The sequence below is a fragment of the Bos indicus x Bos taurus genome, chromosome 4 (genome assembly GCF_003369695.1).
Source record: "Bos indicus x Bos taurus breed Angus x Brahman F1 hybrid chromosome 4, Bos_hybrid_MaternalHap_v2.0, whole genome shotgun sequence".
In the NCBI taxonomy this organism is placed as follows: Eukaryota; Metazoa; Chordata; class Mammalia; order Artiodactyla; family Bovidae; genus Bos; species Bos indicus x Bos taurus.
The window spans coordinates 59,586,761-59,609,391 of NC_040079.1; the positions used below are offsets into that span (position 1 = coordinate 59,586,761).

Sequence of the window (22,631 nt, forward strand, 5' to 3'; positions counted from 1 at the left end):
TTGATGAAAGTGAAAGAGGAGAGTGAAAAAGTTGGCTTAAAGCTCAACATTCAGAAAACGAAGATCATGACATCCAGTCTCATCACTTCATGGGAAATAGATGGGGAAACAGTGGAAACAGTGTCAGACTTTGTTTTTTGGGGCTCCAAAATCACTGCAGATGGTGACTGCAGCCATCAAATTAAAAGACACTTGCTCCTTGGAAGGAAAGTTATGACTAACCTGGACAGCATATTAAAAAGCAGAGGCATTACTTTGCCAACAAAGGTCCGTCTAGTCAAGGCTATGGTTTTTCCAGTGGTCATATATGGATGTGAAAGAAAGCTGAGCACCGAAGAATTGATGCTTTTGAACTGTGGTGTTGGAGAAGACTCTTGAGAGTCCCTTGGACTGCAAAGAGATCCAACCAGTCCATCCTAAAGGAGATCAGTCCTGGGTGTCCACACCTGATGAGAAAAGCTGACTCATTTGAAAAGACCCTGATACTGGCAAAGATTGAAGGCAGGAGGAGAAGGGGACGACAGAGTATGAGACGGTTGGATGGCATCATCAACTCAATGGACATGAGTGTGGGTAGGCTCCGGGAGTTGGTGATGGACAGGGAGGCCTGGTGTGCTATGGTACATGGGGTCGCAAACAGTCAGACATGACTGATTTTCTATACTGAACTGAACTGAACTGAAGCCCACATTCCCTGTGCACCACCCTTGTACCTGCTGAATGGTAACCCTTGTTGCAAAATCCCATGTACAAAGAAAGAATGCCAGGAGAGGGCAACTTGAAGGAGTTCGTGACTAACACTGTTTAATAAGTTGCCTTCATAGTTTTGTTTGCAAGGAGACAAAATTCTTGTCGGTTTTAAGCTAAAGTTTAAGGCAGACGGTTTTGGCTGGCCCAGGGTTCAGTCTTTTAAAAATTACCCCACCAAGTACTCTGACTTCTACGAGCTGCTCTTGATAGAAAATATCTTCTGTCTGGAGAGTAACTAACACACATGCCTTTGTGTGGAGCGCCCCCTAGTGACTATAAATCAGCACTGCCGCTGCTGCTAAGTCGCTTCAGTCGTGTCCGACTCTGTGCGACCGCATAGACGGCAGCCCACCAGGCTCCCCGGTCCCTGGGATTCTCCAGGCAAGAACACTGGAGTGGGTTGCCATTTCCTTCTCCAATGCATGAAAGTGAAAAGTGAAAGTGAAGTCGCTCAGCCTTTGTGTGGAGCGCCCCCTAGTGACTAGAAATCAGCACTAACAGGAGATAAATGGCCCAGCTTGGGTACAGTGATGCTGAGAAAGCTTGAGGGCACGAGAAGCGGGTGTCAGAGGACGAGATGGTTGGATGGCATCACTGACTCAATAGACATGAGTCTGAGCAAAGTCCAGGAGACAGTGAAGGACAGGGAAGCCTGGAGTGCTATAGTTCATGGGGTCGCAAAGAGCTGGACACGACTTAGCGACTGAACAATAACAGGCCCAATGAGTACTGAACAGGAGGAGAGTGGGGAAAACGGAGCAGGAGAAACCCATCCTCTCACTCACTTTTCAGTAGTCACCTGAGAGATTCTGCCTAGAGTTAAAACTAATTGCATTAAAATACGAGAGGAGAACAAAGCTCAAATATTGTCATGGCAATGAATCACAGTCCATTTGTTTGTAAAAATTTTCCTTTTCAATATTTCTTTTAAAAATATAGCACTTCAAGAGCGCAGTTATTCACATGTCCCTTATAGGGTTGTTGTACTTTTCTCCATCTTCATGGCATCCATGGGTAACAGCTGGCTCTTGGGGGGCTGATTCTGAGATGAGACTGTCCCCAGTTCTTGCACCTCTGCGCTCCTCTCCCTTGCTAGGGAAGGGAGAAGGGAAGTAACCTGTCACGTACGTGAAGTCACCGAGCTGATGGAAGTGGCAGCAACAGCACAAGCCCTGATACAGGAGTCAGGCAGTGGTAACGGGCCCATCTGTCAGCTCCAACAGTGACAGAAAGCCTGCGTGGGGGCTGCCCCTGCAAGCCCGACACACCACGCCCACTTGGACCATCCGTTCCCACCCCAGCCAGACAGCAAAGGAAGAAGAAGAAGAAACAAAAAGTCTGCAAGTGTTCTACACGGAACTTCTTGGTGTCTCCCTGCATCACCAGCAAGTGTGATGATGCGACCCTGCGATGCAGGCGGCCCTACCACCACACCAACCAGAAAAGCCCACCGCGCAGCAGCTCTGCCCAGTGATCTGCTCCCCACAGTTCAATGACAGAGAAATGAAGCCCAATATCCCATCTTCTGGTTCTGCCAGAGACTTTCGGAAGCGAACTTTTATTCTTCTATGTGCGCACCCACAACTCCAACAATGCTATGGTCTCAACACTTAAAACCAAATGTGAAGATAGCAGATGCCACACTGTGCATCACTGATCAAAAACATCCAATCAGACACTGCAGAGCCCATCCTGGCCAGGGTGTCCTCTCTTCACCTGTCATGAGTAGTTGCCAGACCCTTACCTGCCAGTCAAGGGAGTGACTGACAGAACTGCCTGCAAATTCTGGCTTAAACTATGAGTATCCTCAAACAATGCCCTTCTTTGGCTTTCCCTTTCACAACCCCCTTGCTATTTGTTGAAGTGAGGAAGAGAAAGGCAGGGATAAAAGGGAAAGAAATGTTCACGAGGTTCAAGTACCCCATACCATCAAGATGGGAGTCTCGGTGATCTCTCTGAACAATTAGTTCCAGAAATGGCTACTTGAAAGGGGCTTTCCAGGTGGCACTCTGGCAAAGAATTAGCCTGCCATGCAGGAGACACAAGAGACACAGGTTTGATTCCTGGGTTGGTAAGATCCCCTGGAGGAGGCATGGTTACCCACGCCAGTATTCTTGCCTGGAGAATCCCATGGATAGAGGATCCGGGGGGGGCTACAGTCCACAAGGTCACAAATGGCTACTAAAAGAAAAAGTTGAAAAATGAATCCATAATGTTCTACTCACCTGAGAAATACGTATCAAGAATGAGCTCAGACTTCCACAATAGCTTTGTACCACATCCCAGCTGGTTCATTTTTACTCTGCTACACACTCCAAGTTATTGTTGCTCCACGTTTTAATTATGTATATTTTTAACCCCCCAAATACATTATTATTATCATTGTTTCTACAGTCGATATTCATCTGGATTTTCTATTTACAGTGCATTCTTTCTTGCATTTCCATGTTAAGACAGAAGAAAATATTTGATGTATAGACTCTTAACGCCCTATATAAAATATTTTCACGACAGCATAAGGAAAAATAATTGGAAATGAGCATCAGGAGATGTGGATGCTACATATACATGCTCACTGGCTATGAACAGCAGGCCAATCTCACTTAACAAGGAGGCCAGGTGGGCATCTTAGAATGGTCCTAGCTTCTGTAGGCAGAGAAGGCAATGGCATCCCACTCCAGTACTCTTGCCTGGAAAATCCGATGGGTGGAGGAGCCTGATAGGCTCCAGTCCGTGGGGTCGCTAAGAGTTGGGCACGACTGAGCGAGTTCACTTTCACTTTTCACTTTCATGCATTGGAGAAGGAAATGGCAACCCACTCCAGTGTTCTTGCCTCGAGAATCCCAGGGATGGGGGAGCCTGGTGGGCTGCCCTCTATGGGGTCACACAGAGTCGGACACGACTGAGGTGACTTAGCAGCAGCAGCAGCAGCAGCTTCTGTAGGACCTTGATGAAGGCTAAGCAGACCTCCTGAAGAGATCCTAAGGCTTCTTTTCTTGGCCCTACAGCTTCAAACTCTGCAGGCTGATAAGCAAAGCTGTAATATAACTGGGTGTCCCAGTGGCTGATACTCCCAAGTTCGTGGGGGGTGAGGTCTGACTGAGAGTCGTCAGCGGCTGTGGGTTTACTCCATCTGCTGGCTGCTTCTGCTCAGGCTTCACTAATAACTGTATCTCTCGGCTAGTTCAGTAATGCCCGACTCTTTGTGACCCTAAGGACTGGAGCTCACCAGGCTCTGCTGTCCACGGGACTTTCCAGGCAGGAATACTGACTGGAGTGGCCTGCCGTTTCCTCTCGCAGATGCGCAGTGCTCTGTTAGTTTCCTTTCAGATGGAGCAAGACTAGAAATGATTAGGACCAGGGCCTCACTGCATTTTGAATAGGGAAAGGGGATTTCTGAACAGAATGGACCAGAACACAGTGTCCATGAGGCAGAAGATAGAAGATGTGGTTCTGGGCAATAGGTGCATGTGGTAACTGCCTGTGATTTCATCCAGACTGAACCTAAACATTCAGGGAGTTCAGTTATCCCTTCATCACAGTCTGTAAAAGGTCCCTCCCTCGGGTGGAAGGGGTAGGCTGGGGCTGGGTGGACTGACTAAGACTTGCCAGAGCTTCCGTGAAGAGCAACCCAGCCTAACTAGTTGTCCCATTTTTTATGACCTAATTTTCATGGGTCACATCTTTAACTATTTGAAATTAGGGTTCTTGATTAGGAATACTATTCCAATTATTAAATCATCCCTATGGGAAAAAGTGATTTTCTTTATTAAAATCTGCTTTAACTTGTGGTTCCAGAAATGCTTGAGAAAGGGGGTTAAGGACAGCAAAAATTAGGTAAATGTTAAAATTTACTTTCCATATAGTCTAGATTCTTGCTAATGCTGTCCTTGTAGTCCAAGGGACTGAATCACATTCTCAGTGACAAAACCTTTAAGAAAGTCCTGTTAGGAGTGATGCTGAAATATAAGCCAGACCCACCTGAGGCTGCATTCTCATCTATGCAGAATGAGTTTGGAATGAAACTTGATTATAGGATGAAAATTCACCTAATTACCGGGATGTAGTATTTGATACTGGAGAAGGCAATGGCACCCCATTCCAGTACTCAGAGGAGCCTGGTAGGCTGCAGTCAGTCCATGGGGTTGCTAAGAGTCGAACACGACTGAGCGACTTCACTTTCACTTTTCACTTTCATGCATTGGAGAAGGAAATGGCAACCCACTCCAGTATTCTTGCCTGGATAATCCCAGGGACGGGGGAGCCTGGTGGGCTGCCATCTATGGGGTTGCACAGAGTCGGACACGACTGAAGCGACTTAGCAGCAGCAGCAGCAGCAGTTTCAAGGCAGCCTCTTGAAATAAACAACTCAAGTCACAGTAGGTTATAGTATTCACACCCGCCCCGACTGTCCTGAGTGGTGCCATGACTTGCATACATTTGTTGACGTCTCACATACCTGTGAGCTCTTGAAGGATGGGCCATCTCTTCCCAACTTAGCATGTACAGGACACGTGGTGAGCACAGAACTGAGCCTAGGACCACCTTAGCTTCTCCTCTCCATGGCTCACCCAGCCTGAAAGCTCTCCAGGGCCTTACAGTATGTTGATTCTCTTTGTCTCCTATACCTATGGTCTATGAAATCATCACGGACACTGAGCCATTGTTCCTAAGGGCAGTACAGGTTTAGGTTCCTTTGAGCCCCTGGTCACAAATTTTTGTCAATTGATCAATATATAACCTTGTTTTGCGTGCATTTCTGTTTAAAAACTCACTATGTAGCATATTGTTGATTCATTAACACAACTCACAGCAACAGCAGTGTCACTCATGCCTGAAGTCAGTTTATCTAATACACAGGTTTTCTCCGTAAGGCACGTACATCACCTCCTCTACACTTAGGAAGACTAGACAGCACTTTAGCACAAAGTTTGGGGGCCATTTTTAATGGCAAAATCACCAAGAGAAAGCACAACATTTCGAAAATGTGTCCTTGGCTGGACTGCAAAAGGGATACTCGTTTAAGAGTTGAAATAAGACAGCAGATCCCTTGCTGATCTCGTGAGACTGCCCAGTAACTCAATTTTTTGGCCACTATGTGCTTGTCTGCAAATGACTGTGAAAGCCCACGATGACTGATTTCAAATAAATTGTAGGGAATGGGTGAATATTCAGGTATGGAAGCCATGAAGATTGACTGTCTATTTTAACCCCTCTGAATTTAAAATTCTCTATAATTGGTCTCTTGCTTGTAATGCCAACTCTACTTCTCTGCCCCCAGGACAACATGAACACTGGTCATGACAAATTTCTTGCAGTTTCCCAAGCACACATTATTCCCTCATCTTTGTTATTTTGAACCATGCATTTTCTCATTATCTTCCTAGGAGCAACTTACAACGCTCACATTCCCCCATCATTGTCTCTCACAGTGTCATGGGACACTGCGCAACATTCCAATAATAATATTAATAGTAGCTGTAACACTGTCCAAATTGCTATGTCCGGGTATCATTCTGTACGATTTGTAAGAGTTTACTCATTTAATCCACACAACAAACCTATAGACAGAAACAACTAACATGCCCCATTTAAAGATAAGAAAATTGAGACATGACAATGTCAAGTACCTTGCCGGAATCACTCAGCCTGTGAGTGGCAGACTCAAAGACAGCCCTGGACAAGCGTAATCCCAATGTCACACTCTCCTAGTAGCTGTTGATTTCAGCAGCACTTAGACTAAGACGCTGTCTTCTGTGGTATGGGAACAGAGATGGAGATGGAGATGGAGGAAGAGATATATAAATATGCATCTCATTTCATATCCTGCCATCTGTATTTGAGAAAAAATATATTAAAATGACACCAAGCACTGCATATATAATTATGGATAATTATACTTGTGCATAAGTATCTTCTATCACCCAAGAAGGTAAAAAAATCCTTTAAAAATTTGAATATAAATCTGTATTCATCATTTGTTTTTTCATTTTCTTATATTTTCTGATGCTTTGGAATCTTGGGTCCTTGCTGACATTGGAGGGGCTCCCCTTTGCAGAGTGACCTACTTTCTAGAGATAAGAAGGCTGCCTTCCTTCCCCAACAACCTCCTTTCTCAGGTGTTTACACTCGGGGCCACCATCCACCTGCCCTAATGAACACAGGGCCAAGTACTGGACAACGCAGGGTAGTATGCAGGCTTCAGAACTCAGGGAGATTATTCAAACCAGCCAGTTCTGAGTCTGCTTACCCGCTGTGCCTTAGCTTTCCCGTGGAAACCACAACAAAGGCTATTGCCTTAGCTTTCCCCTTGCTCCCTGTCTCCTGACCGACCCTAGTTCCCCCTTAAGTTCCTGTGAGGTCACATGCTCCCTCCTCTTGGGATCTATGAATAACAACCTGCCTGTTCAACAACAACCATCTCCAGGGGCAGGGCTGGCCTTATTATACCTGAATACAATAAAACCTACATTTTAAAAGAGTCTTAATTCTGAAATAATATTTTTCCCACTACCTTGTTTCACCATCACGTTAGCCATTTTTTTTTATCTGCTAAGACCATCTGACAATGTTAAGGTAAATGCTTATCAAAACACTTCATATTAAAAGCACATTATGCTGTTCAGAAAGAGTTTCTTTTTAAAAAATGAGCTTATTTTATCCCCAGTCAAGCTCAAGAAGAAGAAAAAGACAACTAAGGAAAAAACCCACTCTTTTCCATTTTCTGACATCTGCCTTAGTCTACGAGGGCTCAAAAAAAGAACTACAGATATCTCCTTTTAGACTGGACAAAGGTAAAATCCACAAATAGAGAAGCTATCAATTTGACATCAAGACAGTCACGTTCTGAAGGGTCTGTGGCTAGGAACTCAACTCAACTCTTCTCAGAGTATGCAAAGCATTCGTCACAGTTCCTGGTCATTATAGTCAGGTATTTCCTGTGTTTTCAAAATAAAATCATTCTAAAAATGTGAATCTGCCTTCTGTCAGGTTGAGAAGCACACATGCTCCTCCTTAGAAGTTCCAATAAGATTAGTATTAACCCAGACATCCTTGACTCCCTCTTCTTACCAGGGAATCTATAAGCATGTCCATTTTGCAACTCAGAAACAATTCACTAAAAGATCTTGGAAGAATAAGCAGCTTTGTGTTAAGAGCAAGTGCTTTTCTGTGTTATGACTAACCATATAAGCCATTTAGCCACTTTACATTGGGACTTTAGAATGATTTCACCAGAAAAATCTGCTCTGTTGGGATGCTGCACTGAGAAGAAATGTGAGGCCCATCTGCCTTCTCAAAAGTGTCGTGCTTTATTATCCGGTAACAAACTGTTCTTCTTGCCTTGTTGGAGCAATGGCCCCTCCACTTCGGAAAACTGAAAAAGCTGCCTATGATTTCCTTGATATGTGCTCTCCGAAAAGTAAGGGAGGGAAGTGCCGTTTGCTGGGTGCCTCCACCATGCAGGTGCAAGGCCAGTTGCTAAAAGATGGTCTTGAGCAGGGCCCTCCAGCAGCTGCGAACTAGAAGAGTATCTGCCCAGTTTCATCCTGAAGAAACTGACACCCAAATAGGTTAAGTAACTGCCCCGTGCTTGCATGATAAGTCACTTCAGTTGTGTCCAACTCTTTGCGACCCTATGGACTGTAGCCCATCAGGCTCCTCTATCCATGGGATTTTTCCCAGCAAGAATACTGGAGTGGGTTGCCATGCCCTTCTCCAGGGAATGTTCCCAACCCAGGGATCGAAACCGCGCCTCCTGTGTCTCCTGCTTTACAGGTGGATTCTTTACCACTGAGCCACCAGGGAAGCCCAAGTAACTGCCCCACTGGCCAGTTATTAATAAATGGCTCGTTAGCAGTAAGTGGCTTTTTAAGTGGGAAGGATGGAATTAAAATCTAGACTCACTCAACTCCAAAAATTTGTCACTTAACATTTCCTGGGCATGCCTACTCAGGAGATGTAAAAAAGAGGAATAACAATCTTATATGACTTGAAATTTTCTTCAAAGAGATCCAAAAGGTTACCCAAATCTCAGATTGTGGAGGAGGTCGGTAAGGAGTTTACAGACAAGATTACTCCTCCTTTGGAAGCACAGAGAGAATCCTTTACCAGGACAGTTTCCAGCATCCAGAGCTTTCCGGGCCAGACACTTGAGGTCCTCAACCAGCTTTCTGCGTTTTGCACAATGGCCTCTAGGTGGCACCACCAGCCTGTCTTTCCATTAGTGAGGCCTGTGTATTTCTGCTGACAGGTAGTCAAAAGAGAAAATTTCTGCTTGTGAAAGTGGTTGCATCATTTCTAGCATTAGAAATCATGACTGGTCTTTTCAGTTTCTCCATTACCTGATGCAAGATTGTGGCCTGGAAGAAGTTTCAAAGGAAGGACTAAAATTGAAAGCTAAAAGAAAAGTACCAGGGAAATATGAAGGAAATCAACACTCCATTTTGGTTATTCTCTGTTCAAGATTTTTGCGTTTTTTTAAATGACTTTTCAAATCCTTGGAGTGGAGGCCACATAAGTGCTGAAGGCCTTAAAACCACATAAAATTAACTTTTACTTTAAAAATGCAACATTCTTCATAAAGTACTCACAAAGCAAAAAACACTCAGCAGACGTTGAAAGCTAAGACAGAGACAGACCCCAGAAGCCAACTGTGGAAGGAATTATCAATCGTGTTATGACAGATGGAGTTTCATTGGGAAAAATCACTCAGAGTTTGGCTTGTGGGATACCCTGGAGATTTCACACAGGACTAAAGTATGGAAATAAAAAAGGAGGTGTCTCATACCTCCCACCCTCATTAAGTCTAATCCTCCCTAGAGACCTGCAGTAACACAAAAAGCTGGGATAATCCAGGTCCTACCGAGTGGTCTTTCCTCAACTTCCCTCTCTCCTCCATCCCTCAGACACATGCCCAGGACAACAGATAACACTGTGTGTTCTGGGACCCAACTGCCCCCGACAAAACCCACTAGGACCTGGGTCAGAGACACACTGTGTCCAGGGATCAGTGTGTGTAAAGAGTTCACTTTGCATTTTCCACATTGTTCAAATGCACTAGAAATCCAGGTAGTTAAAAGGAGGAAATCCAGGTAGTCAAAAGGAGGAACATGAATGGCAGTAACTCAAGTGTATGCTATCCACAGGCTGTCCTCCAGGACAGAATATCAGGATTGAGGGGAAGCAGTTCGAAGTGTACACACCTTGGTCTGTGCCCTGGCCATTCTGATATGACCTAAGGGTAAGAGATTGGATGATTTTGCACAACTTCCCAGGTGATTTGCATATAACTCCTGGCTCAACACGGGGCTTCCCTGGTGGTTCAAAAGGTAAAGAATCTGCCTGCAATGCAGGACACCTGGGTTCAATTCCTGGGTCGAGAAGATCCCCTGGAGAAGGAAATGCAACTCACTCAAGTATTCTTGCCTGGAGAATTCCATGGACACAGGAGCTTGGCAGGTTCCAGTCCATGGGGTCCCATAGAGTCAGACACGACTGGGCGACTAACTTTCACTTTCACTTTCCTCACTGAACACATTAAAGTAAAACCTGGAGGGAACTGTCGGGGAGGTAGAGTGTGAGCTTTCGACGGCTAACTCCCTAGCAAATGGAGTCTGCCAACACACGGGTGAGGGCAGGGCCGGGGCCACCTCGGAGCCTTGAGCATCGACACACACCAAGCACAGGGACGCTCACCTCTCCATTAGTCTTGGAGCTTTTTGCTAAAATTTAGACAAACAGATTCAGCTAAAAGATCAAATGGAATGTCAAAGTCAAAACTTGGGATATGACAACATAAAAATGAAGCTCTGTAAAGCAAGCTGCAAAGTTGAATACAATGCTTCAGAAGTGTTCTTCTTAGAAAAAACATGTTAAGACTACCAGTAAATAAGAAATAACATCAAATTATTTTTTTTCTAGTTTTACAAATATTATTGGAGAGGTTTATAAAAAAGTTACTCTGATGCACCAATGGTTAAAGTGGAAATTACCCAGTGTTTATGGAAAGCAATTTGATGATATCAAAAGCTTTAAAAATATATATCATAGAAATGCCAGTTCCATGGATTTATCCTAATGACATGATCAAGGATGTACATCAATACTGAGAGGCACAGATGTTAATTGCAGACTTATCTGTAATTTTAAAACACTGAAATACTCAGTAAAAGAGCTTGGCTAAATAAACTGTAGTACACTCATATAATAACAACTCTTTAGTAATGAAAACAATGCATATAACTGACATGGAAACATTTTCAAAGAAGTCCCACAAAAGATAAGGTTTTCCAAATAACAATAAAGCATAAATACCAATGTGTACAAATGAATATTAATATTAGTGTGTGTGTATGTATATTCAAGGAAAGAGTATTTGCAGTTATAAAATAATGCCTGATCATTTCTAATTACTGAAGACAAAAGTCTGATTTATGTTGGTTATGAAGGAGGTAGAAAGAAACCCAAATTTACACCTGCAGAATTTGAGGTTAATAAGCCAAAGGTCATATAGAAATGTGATAATGATGAAAGCAAAACTGGACCGGAAGCAGAAACAAAAACAACAGATTATATTCAGGACAAGGCTGTGTTCTGATGTGCAAACCAAGTCAAAAGAAAATCTAGGTGGTGACTAATTAGCATCCACAGCAAGACAAAACTTTCAGGACAATATAAACTGCAGGTCACACCATGATCAAATTTCAGGAGACTCTCAATCTGATTTTGATATGGAATCGACATATGTGAATAACCCAGTCACCAGCCCCAAATAAGATTTCTCCCACAGTTGCCATCACCCATTTAATTTAAATAGAATTTTCAGCCTCCTGTGAAGTAGATCTAACGAAGTCTAGATGCTTTCCGGGCTAACTACTCTTGGTTACACTTAATCAGAACTGAATAAACAAACTCAGTATTAGTCACACTTGTACAAGTTATTCCATTCCGCTGCAGCCAGAAGAGATTTTCATGTGATCCTGTTTAAACCAGCTAAACATCTGGAAAATGTGGAAACTATTCTGTAAGGCACAGGAGGACCACACGCTCAGAGGAGACATCGCTTATGTGGCTGAGGTCAGGTCCCCGGGTGCTGGAAGGAGAGAGCTTACTGGAGATGGCTTACTTACTATGAAGCCAAGTTTTTTATAATCCCGGGTGTACATGGACTTGCGCTTCTCCATGCTGCCACTGCTGTTATTTGGTTCAGACTCTGCATCAAAAGCAATTCTTCGAAGTTCAAATATGATGTCCCGCTGAGCCTGAAGGGGTTAGGAAGGAAAAAACGGGAGGGAGAGAGAGCTGCCTTCATTCTGTGATGTTTCATCCACTCCCTCATTCCCCAGGGTCTAAATGAATCATTGGGTACAGGCAAAAGGGAAACAGATAAAGGGCAACCAGTGTTCTAAGTTACAGCTCTGTGAACTTTTTTCCCCCTCCTGCCACTCTCCCTGCTGGTCAGCCTTGGCTTTATTCCACAATTATCCTCATGGCCAAGCCCCTTGGACCTCTGGTATCAACTGCCCTGTGACATTCTCAATGAGGGCCCCAAATATGATGGAAGGCTTCTGATTGGAAAAAGCCAAGTTAGAGGATCTTGAAGTCCTGTACTGTCAGAAATAAAGTGAGAGGTACATAAGGTTTAAGAACAATAGGTAAGTGACAAGGGACCCCTAACTCCACTGAGAAGTGACTTCATAGAGACAAATCTGAAAAATGGTTAAAACGGTAAAGGTTCTGTGGTGCATGTTTAACCACAATAAGAAAAAGGCATGTATCTTTTACATAAAAAGGAGGAGGTTTCCAAGAAGGGAGGGCTGTTCCACCTCTGGACGCACTGCCTTTCGAACTAGAAGTCATAAGGCAGTCTCATCTTTCTGTGATGATTGCACTTGGCCTTGCCAGAAGTGTGGGGCACATTAGACGGCCGCTGGAAGCCTCTGGATCATTCTTAATCGCGTGGCCTCAAGCCACGAACGAAGTGCTGCGGCGGTTACACACTTCGCATGTGCATCCACATCTGCCAGAGATCAGACCCTCACGTGCCAATAACGAGTGTTTTCCTTTCCAAAGCTGCAGCGCTGTTTAAGCTGCAAATATGCTACAGCAGCGCTCCCAGCTGTTTCCTCTCACTCTGTCTTCACACAGTAAAGTTCCCCCAGAGCCTTTTGGATCAAGACTTAACCTCTCAGGCACAACAGCCAGAGACCTAGAGAGATCTGTAGCAGAGAGCCAACCGACAGAAATGGAAGCCCAGAAATCACATGTAACCTGGGACCTCCACCCACGGCTCTGACCACTGGAGAATGGAAATACTCTCTCAGCCTGTAGAAGCCATATCACACAGAGCTACCAAGTGGCTCTGTGTCCTGGGGACTTGAATCCAAAGCTATCACCAATGAAGGCACTAGCCAAGAGTCAGTGTTTGTAGTCATGCGACGTCAGGCTTTCTTATCCAATAAGGAAAGAGTATGCATGTGTTCGATACATAACAAAATATTTCATTTATTTTATTCTATGATCCTATGCATGTTTAGTCACGTAGTTATGTCCAACTATTTGCGACCGTTTGGACTGTAGCCTGCCTGGCTCCTCTGTCCATGGAATTTTCCAGGCAAGAATACTGGAGTGGGTTGCCATTTCCTACTCCAGGAGATCTTCCTGACCCAGGGATTGAACCCCTGTCTCCTGTGTCTCCTGGATTGCAAGAGGAGTTTTTATCCACTGACCTGTCAGAGAAGCCCTCTCTGATTCTAGATTCACCAAAATTTTAAATCCATTTCCCTAAGTTCTGAGATGATAATAATATTACCATCATCAAAAGCCTCCTGGTTTCTAAGAAGCTCAAGAAAAGACTTTTAAGGATGTTCTTTCCCTCATATGCTTTGACTGTTGTCTAATGAGCACTCACCTGGTCCTGTGGGTCCATCTTGGTCATCATCCTATCTTCCAAAAGGTTAAAGGTCAGCACCTGCAGCACATACAGCTGGTGTGCCATTTCATTGTTGATGGCCCGCTGAGCTCGGATGACATGCTAGGGAGATGGTTCATGAGTGAAACATTTTTAAACAAAGGAATAAAGTAACAGCAAATAACCTAATTTACCCACCCCACCCCCATCATGATGCCAAGTAGAACCTCAGAAGACCTCATTTGGAAGCACGGGGCATGGAGGTGGGTGGAACCACTTTCAGGAGAAAGATGAGTGCACAGGTGACCCTGGTATAAATTTTCCTTTACATTTCAGGACCCAATAAGCTTCCTGATCTTTAGGCCAGAACTGGGGAAAGACCTACTGTGTTCAGGGAAGAGTGGAGGTGCAGCAGGAAATGGAAATGCGGTGGCTATTACAGCCATATAAGAGAAGGTATGCCTAAAATGAGAGCGTCTTGAGGAGAGCTGTGGATTTCTACAACAGAAGCACTCCTTGCCTGCTTGCCTTGCCAGAAAAATAAATGGTATACATGTACTGTAAGCAGTTCTGCCATCCTCTTACCCTACAGCTGTCTCTGAGAAGTGATCCCACATCTAAACAGGGAAAGCTTTAGAAGCATCACACAAAGGCAAAGTAGCTATCAGATCTGTCATTAATTCACTGTGGACATTATACAGTGACCACTACCCCAACAAGGCAGTGAGTGAATTTTTTTTTTTTTGGAAAATGACCCTTCCCCTTAGAAACAGAACTAAAATGGAATAAATATAAAGAGTGGCAGCAGACTATAATACGTGGGCCTTTGTCCCCTCGAGGGCTGGGTTTGAAACGGAATTCAAGACTTGGACCTAATATGCATCTGCTTTGGCAGAAACCACAGTTGTGCCTTAAACATGCCAGTCAACCAGAGATTTTCCTGGTGGTTCAGTGGCTAAGACTCTGTGCTCCCAGTGCAGGAGGCCCAGGTTCGATCCCTAGTCAGGGAATTAGATCCTGCATGCTTCACCTAAGACCTAGTACAGGCAAATAAATAAATAAATACTTTGTAAAATGCCAACCAACCAGTCAAAGAGGTGAAACACCCACTCGAATGAGTTATTTTGAATTGCTAGGCCCAACCATGTCTTGCTGTCTCAAGGAATTTTCTCTGGGTGCCCTGAACCTGGACTCCACAGCCTGGCTCTGAGCACCATGATGAAACAGCCAATTAAAGGAGAGGTGGGGTGAAGAACAAGACATAGAAGGAAGTCGCTGAACCAAAATTAGGTGCGTTGGAGGGTGGGAAGCCAAGCAATGGGATGGGGAGAAATCAAGCCTCATATCTTCCAATCTTCCCAAGAGAATGTTAATTCTTGGTATATGTTTAATGTCCAAAGTGTATGGGCACTAAAGCATGTGGCTATTTATTTTATTAGCAACTCAACAGTATCTACACTCCACGTTCTTGCCAGAGAATACCAACCAATCTTAAACTTCCAGTCATCAAGGTCTCATTTAAAACAGTCACGCTGAAGTAAACTGATCTTTGAGACATGGTAGCTACAGTCAATTCACCCACTCCATCTCTGGGCATTCTAACTTCAACTGCCACACCAAGGCGGTATCAACAACAGGCTAAGACTTTAATTCCAGGTTTCTGCTCTTTCATCACCCTCCACCCCCTACACAAATACCTTCATTTCTCTATGATTAATATTGTTGCTTCCACTTTTATTGAGAGTGAGTATAAAAAATAACCGTATTTTGAATCCCTCTACAATTTCTACAAAACCATTCTTGGACAAAGAATATATTAGAATGTTCTGACAATACCCGTTTCAGATTCCAGTTCCAGGGGGTGGGAATATGTCATCCTCCAAAGACCTGGGGTACCCCTTTTATCAAGTAATGAAAAGTACACTCATATGGTTTCTCTTTATCCTTAATAGCCAGGAAGTTTAACATCATACTTGATGACAAATTGTAGTCATTATTATTGGCTTTGGATTCTAGAATATTTATTTTATTTGCCCTCATAAGGTTTTTAATTTTTAATGGCCTCATGGTATTGGAATGTGTGTGTATGTGTATGTGTGTATGTAACTGTATGCTTGCAGAACTCCTTTTTGGAATTACACACACATAAATCTTTATTCTTTTCTTTTTTTGGTAAGCAGAAGAATCAATCACACATGTTTCTTTCAGCCTTTAGTTAAAAGTCAAGTAGCAGATAAGGCCTCAGGAAATCTCGCTATCTGATTTACTTCTAAACATTCACAACATAACATGTAGAGCCTCTTCTTGACTGAGGTTTCAGGTATTTTTTGCATTACAGTGAATGAGTGGGTTTCATGCCTGACCTTCCTGCCTTTCTGTAGCAAAGTGGCCCAGGAAAATGATGGTCAAAATTTCAGGACTTCTCTCAGAGTCTGATATGTTTCTCTCTAGTTTCGTCCTTAAAAACGGTATTAGCTCATATTGGTGGATTTGTTAAAGTCAGGGAGTCCCTAACTTCCTTAAATACAAAGCTAAAGCTCTGGTGAGTTATAATAAACCTGCCACAAGGCGTTTCTCTCTTCCAGGGACCCCCGCCCTCCAATCACAAGGCCATCTCTGGGGGAAAGCTTTATTTATTCCATTTCCAAAAGTACACTTTTACTTCCTTTCTACTTCCCACTGCTTGGCCACAGAAGCAAGTCACAGAACAAACCACAAAACCAAGCCAAAAGAGGAGATCAATAAATCTTACCAGACCCTTCCTCCCCAGCAAGGTGCTCACAACACACAGGTACTCACCGTTAAGATGATGGAACGCAATTGCTTCTGAGCCAAAATATTCGCCATCTCCTGTGGAAGAAAACACGCAGATAGAAAAGCATCAGTTTGAAAGAAACATTTCCACGTGGCCCCAAATGACTTTATGCTGGGGTGTGCTTCAAAACTGGATATCAGCAGTATTTCTTACCAAAGAAAGGGCTCAAATGGACAGTACTACTCAACTGACTTTGTGAATGTTGTTTAGATAATACAGCAATGTCCAAAAACAAAGGAAAGAAATATGGCACCTGTGACTTCTTTCTTTTTTTCTTTTTTTTTTGAATTTCTTCCTTCCAGGGAAAGGTGAGTACTAAATCAAAATCAAACACTCCAAATGAGAGCAGTGGCTCTCCACTGAAATGGCTCATCAGCTTTTATTAGAATATATATGTGCAGAGAGTTGTTACTACAAGGCAACTTATGCCTGCGCCTAGGAGATTTCAATACTAGACAGCCATCACTTTAAAGATCTAAGACTTCTAAAAGCCATTTCATCTGAATCTGTGCAAAACCAAACACTGAGTAGTATATACCCCAAGGCTTAATAGTCTATCCAAATGAATTGAGTGAAGTTTTAGCAAAGGACAGACATCTGGGCAGATGCTATGCTCTAGGTCCACACCCAGTCTCCCTGGGCCTCAGTTCGGCAGATTGTGCACTGGCCTATCTGAGTGGCATAGAGGTTTTGCAGGTGATTTTATTAAATGACATGATTTACAGATGCTCTTTCTAGACATTGTCAAATAGATACTAAGGGAAAATTAAACAGTTGGACGCAATCGGGGTACAAACATCCAAAAGGAAAAATACTGCTCATATTCAGGAAGTCACTGGAATGTTTATTGGCAAAGGGGGTAATTTGAGGGTCACCACTCTTACTGAGTAGAGAAGAAACTAAGTTGTAATTTAAAAACACAACCATGAATTTGATCAAGGTCAAAACAAACTTGTAGAAAGCAAGGGGAACTCAGAACACGGGGAGGAAGTACAAGGGGGTGCACAGGCAGGGCTGGACAGGAGCAGAATGAGGGCGCAGGGCCTGCTGAGTGCTGACGAAGGGAACGTGGGGACTTACAGTCAGAGGACACTCAAGGATGTCAACACTGCTGTCTACACCAACCTAACGGCCATCGCCACCACAGAAAGGAAAGCAGGTAGGAGAGAGAGGGATGGAAATTAGGAGCACTCTGTTAGACATCACAGCTTAATGTTAACGTCCCTGCTCATCCACAGCATTAAAGAGACACGCGTACAAATACTCTACGGTGATCTAAAAAGCCTAGAGACGGCATCAGTCAAAATCCAATGCTGAATCCTCTTCCAACCTCTTGAAAACAAGAAGGCAAGGACAAGGACACCTTCAGAAATAAGTTAAATGGTGATCCAGAAGGAACTGCCCTTCGACGGGGTGAAGAAAGCATGCCTTCTTCATGATCAAAACAGAAAAAGTCCATCTTTTGTTTTTTTCCTTGGACCAGATGAATAACAAAGGCTCAACATTCCTTTCATTCCTTTTCTTTTATAAAAATAAAAGTATTGCGTTATTGGCACACACACACAAATCCTCTGTGCCTATGTTAGCCTGACATAGATGTGCTTAGTCAATTAGTCGTGTTTGGCTCTTTGTGATCCCATGGACTATAGCCCTCCAGGCTCCTCTGTCCATGGGATTCTCCAGGCAAGAATACTGGAGTGGGTTGCCGTTTCCTCCTCCAGGGGATCTTCCCAATCCAGAGATCAAACCCATGTCTCCTGTGTCTAGTGCATTGCAGGGGCATTCTTTACTGCTGAGCCATCGGGAAGTCCATATTAGTCTATCAACTTACAAAGTTTTAAAATAAGTTAGAAGGAATGATATACTTCCAACATCTACTAGAGCAGTTATTATAATGATCTGTTTATGATATTTATCTTCTGCAGAAGAGTATGGTCCTCTCAAGGGCACACAGACTGTCCTTTTCATTTTTGTATTCCCAGCCCACAGCACAATGACTGACACAGAGTAGGCAATGAATGTTTGATAAAACAGTCCGATACCCTCTTAAAGGAACTGGAGCGTGATCAGAGAGAAAACGGAAAAATCCTGGTCCATATCATGGATTTTTTTTTTGTCCAATATTAAAGAATGATTTGAGAGAACTTGAGAATCTATGGAGAATATTTTATATCATTCAGTTCAGTTCAGTTCAGTCACTCAGTCATGTCCTACTCTTTGCGACCCCATGAATCGCAGCGCGCCAGGCCTCCCTGTCCCTCACCAACTCCCGGATATAAAAGTGTATGATTGTGGTTTAGTCACTAAGTTGTGTCTGGCTCTTGCGACCCCATGGACTGTAGCCTGCCAGGCTCCTCTGTTCATGGAATTGTCCAGGCAAGAATACTGGAGTGGGTTGCCACTTCCTTCTCCAGGATAAAAATATATAGATAAATATAAATATGGATATGGATACAGGCATACCTCAGAGATATTGCAAGTTCAGTTACAGACTGCTACAATACAGCAAATACCTTGATTAATATATGTTTACACTAGACTGTAGTCTATTATGTATGCAATACATTATGTCTAAGAAAACAAAGTACATAAAACATTTTTTTACCCTCCTAAAGGAACCAGTGCTTGACCAGAGAGAAAATGGAAAAATCCTCATCCACATCATGGATTTTTTGTTCAATATTAAGGAATGGTTTGAGTGAACCATTAAGAATACTTTATTGCTGGTGGTTGCAATGGTAAGAATCTGCCTGCAATGCGGGGGACCTAGGCTCAATCCCTGGGTAGGGAAGATCCCCTGGAAGAGGACAAGGCAACTCACTCCACTCTGCTTGCCTGGAGAATTCCCATGAACAGAAGAGTCTGGCGGGCTACAGTCCATGGGGTCTCAAAGAGTCGGACATGACCGAGTGACTAAGCACAGGACAGATTGCTAAAAAATCGTAACATCATCTAAGTCTTCATTGACTCATAATCTTTTTTGCTGATGGAGAGCTTGAAAATTTGCAAGAATTACCAAAGACACCATGTGAATAAATGCTGTTGGATAATGGTGCCAGTAAACTTGGTTGATGCAGGGTTGTCACATTCAATTTATATATATATATATATATATATATATATTAGTATCTGTGAAGCACAATAAAGCAAAATGCAGTAAAACGAGGTCTGCCTGTATAGATATATTGACATGGAAAGATGTCCACAAAATCATGTTTAGTTTTAAAAGCATTTTTAAAAATAAACAGTGCATGCAGTATGATCACATCTAGTGAAAAATGATGTCTGAGGGGAAGTCTTTGCACAAAAAAAGTAGGAAGTAGGACCACGACAGTCCCACAGGGATAAGTAGTGGCAGTGTTTCCCTCTCTGGGGACGCAATTATAGGTGTTTTTATTTCTATTTTTTTATTTTAACTTCTTTTGTTTTTTATGATATTATACATGTTTTAATGCCATTCTCCCAAATCATCCCCCCCCCCTCCCTCTCCCACAGAGTCCAAAAGACTGTTCTATACATCTGTGTTTTTAAAACTTCTTCCTTTGGAATCTGTATTTTCTGATTTTTCTACCAAATCTTTAAGCTAAAGGGTTTGTTTGTTTAAAATAATGCTTATCAAAACATAAGTGTTTGTAGAGAAATTTGGAAGTGATCTGACAAACTTCTTCATCATGGAAATAATAAAATGAATAATGGCAACTAGTTGTAAAAAAAAGGATCCATTTGCCCCCTTAACAACAATCCCCTCTCCGATAAAACAGTACCCTTTCTCTTCATTTGGGCAGGAAAAGGGAGCTTCTCCAATATCCGAGAGGCAGGCATGACCCAACCCCTCACCTCCCAGGGCGGCTGACAGGGTACCATTACACAGGAGGCAGTTATACCCCTGCCCCAAGCTCAGTGCTCCCTCAGGCAGGTCAACTCCATGAATGCAAAACAAAAATGTCGCTCAGGTTTGCCTGCCAAGTAAAAATATTTGACTTTGGCAGTATCTTTCTTCAGTAAAAGTAGAAATAACATATTGGTATTCAAAATCCTTCCAAATTCATTAACATTTAAAAAAAAAAAACACCCAAATAATGGAGTCCTACCAATGTGTCTGACCCCGAGTTGGTAAGAGATGTTGAAATAAATAAAACTTTTTGACCGAAGTAGAATTTATCCAATGTCTAAAAGCTTTAAAAAAACAAAAAGGGACATTCCTGTAAATCCAATAAATAAGTGTTAAGGTTATATTTTAATCTAACTGGAGTAAGAAAATGGGCTTGATGTCTCTCAAGTATCAGGAAGTTGTTTACCAGACAAATACAAGGTCATTCTGCAGGAGATGCTTCCTTGACCAGCATTCAATGGGATGCTTTGCAGATAAGAGCAAGAGTAAGGCTGGAATTCTAACATGGACTCTTAATCAGCTCAGCAACCAGTCAAGTTCCTTACCTCTTTGACTCTCAATTTCCTCATTTATAAAATAGAAATAATAAGATTTTCTATAGATATGAGGATTAAATGAAATGACATAAAACATATTTGCAAGGCAGACTCTCAAATATTATCAGTGACAGGCTTTGGCAAGTTTTCTTATTTGCCAAAAATTTCAGAACTTTCAATCTTTCAAAACATAAATCAATCAATAACAAATATATAATATACAGTAAGATATTACCAATTAGCTTGAGCTTTTGCTTTATCAGACTCTACTGATATTCAAAAAATAATGACAAATAAGCTTTCCTTCATTATGAACTTGAAGTAATTTTTAGAGCCAACTCTCTCTTAACTCACTAGAAAGTATTTTATAAATTAAAAATCAAAATACTCCTTTTCTTGACAAATAGTCACTGATTCATCCTAAATTCAACATAGTCTATAAAGTCCAAGTTAATTTTCTATTGACAAGTATTGTCATTTTTATCTCAAAGACTAAAATCTGAATTTTCTCCTGGTTGATAAACAGTCTTTCTTAGTTGAATTGTTTACTTAAATGATTTAATGTTATTAGACTACCTTTTGTGATTTAGTATTAATATAGTAATATATGTACAAACTGTGCTATGTCGGTTTCATATAGCCTAATTTTTCAAAAATAAAAAAGATTTGATTAGCAGAATTCAAGCCTAATATTAACGGCATTTCTAGTATAATGGTACCCCATTATATTTTCATTGTTATCATTGCCCTGGAGTCAGCATAGATTGGCATCTAATTCCCTACTTCTTCACGGTCATTCAATTCCAGTTAATCAGATTAATAGTAATTTTAGTGTAACAGAAAGATGCAAGGGGTATGCATCTTACTCATGCAGAGGTCTGAGTGAAATTGTAGCACTTGGGGTGAGTGTGAGCTTTCCTTTCCTCTAATCTAGCCACAGAGGGAAAGACAGTTTCAAGAGTCTAGGTCAGTTTAGTCAAAGTCTTAGTTCTGGCCTGGCTCTTGACCCCACTCTACAAGCAGCTATCATTGGTCTGGCTAGGCATCCCTGGTCTGGCTAGCAGAAGAATCAAGCTTCTCTGTGATGCCCATGTCAGGCTTGTGAACATATGCAGGCAACTTACTGGCCTGATGGGAATTATCATGCTCCCAGTATTTAGATATAAATATAAAAGGAGCAGCCCTGCCCATGATCCCACTTAAGATCTGCAAAGCTGCCCTGAAATATCCAGACTGGAAAATAGGCTTGGAGACGGCAGGCACCCCCTGGCTCCAGCCAATACCAAACCAAAAGCACAGGAAACTAGAAAGCCACTCTGCTTCTTGTGCAAATGTAACTCCTAGGAATGAGCAAACAAACCTAAATGGAAAACAAACCAGAAACCCTCATATTTAGCCACTGAGGTTTAAAATCCCTGGCAATGAAAAAAATAAAGTAAAAAAAAAAAGTAAAATTCTTCCAACAGTGTTCAGTAGCATGCTAACCTCCTAAATTCTTCTAAAACGATTTATTAGTAACTGTCATAAGCTCCCCAGTATACTTTCTAAATGCTGAAAGATCTCATATTTCCATCTAGTTTCTAAAGGGAGTCAATTGTGACCTAGGTAACAAGTATGTTATGTTGCTGGAAAAAAAAAAAGAAAGGATTCTGAGATGTGAGCCAAATTCTAAGACATGCAAAAGCGCCACTTGTTCCACAGCCACTTTATAATAGTCCTTTCCCTTGC

The 22,631-nt window shown here is 42.5% G+C and overlaps 1 protein-coding gene across 9 annotated transcripts in view; it reads right to left on the reverse strand.

The window, feature by feature from the left end:
• The window catches only part of ELMO1 (engulfment and cell motility 1), a 589,784-nt gene that overhangs the window by 339,805 nt on the left and 227,348 nt on the right, over window positions 1-22,631 (reverse strand). For 6 of the 9 annotated variants that reach the window (XM_027539542.1, XM_027539538.1, XM_027539540.1 and 3 more), the window contains 4 exons: window positions 17,556-17,600; window positions 16,460-16,510; window positions 13,661-13,783; window positions 11,880-12,011 (listed from right to left, as the gene is read on the reverse strand). In XM_027539542.1, the coding sequence (XP_027395343.1) occupies window positions 11,880-12,011; window positions 13,661-13,783; window positions 16,460-16,510; window positions 17,556-17,600 (351 nt within the window). The remainder of the gene's footprint in view (window positions 1-11,879; window positions 12,012-13,660; window positions 13,784-16,459; window positions 16,511-17,555; window positions 17,601-22,631) is intronic. The other 3 variants (XM_027539543.1, XM_027539544.1, XM_027539545.1) reach the window with 1 other exon arrangement.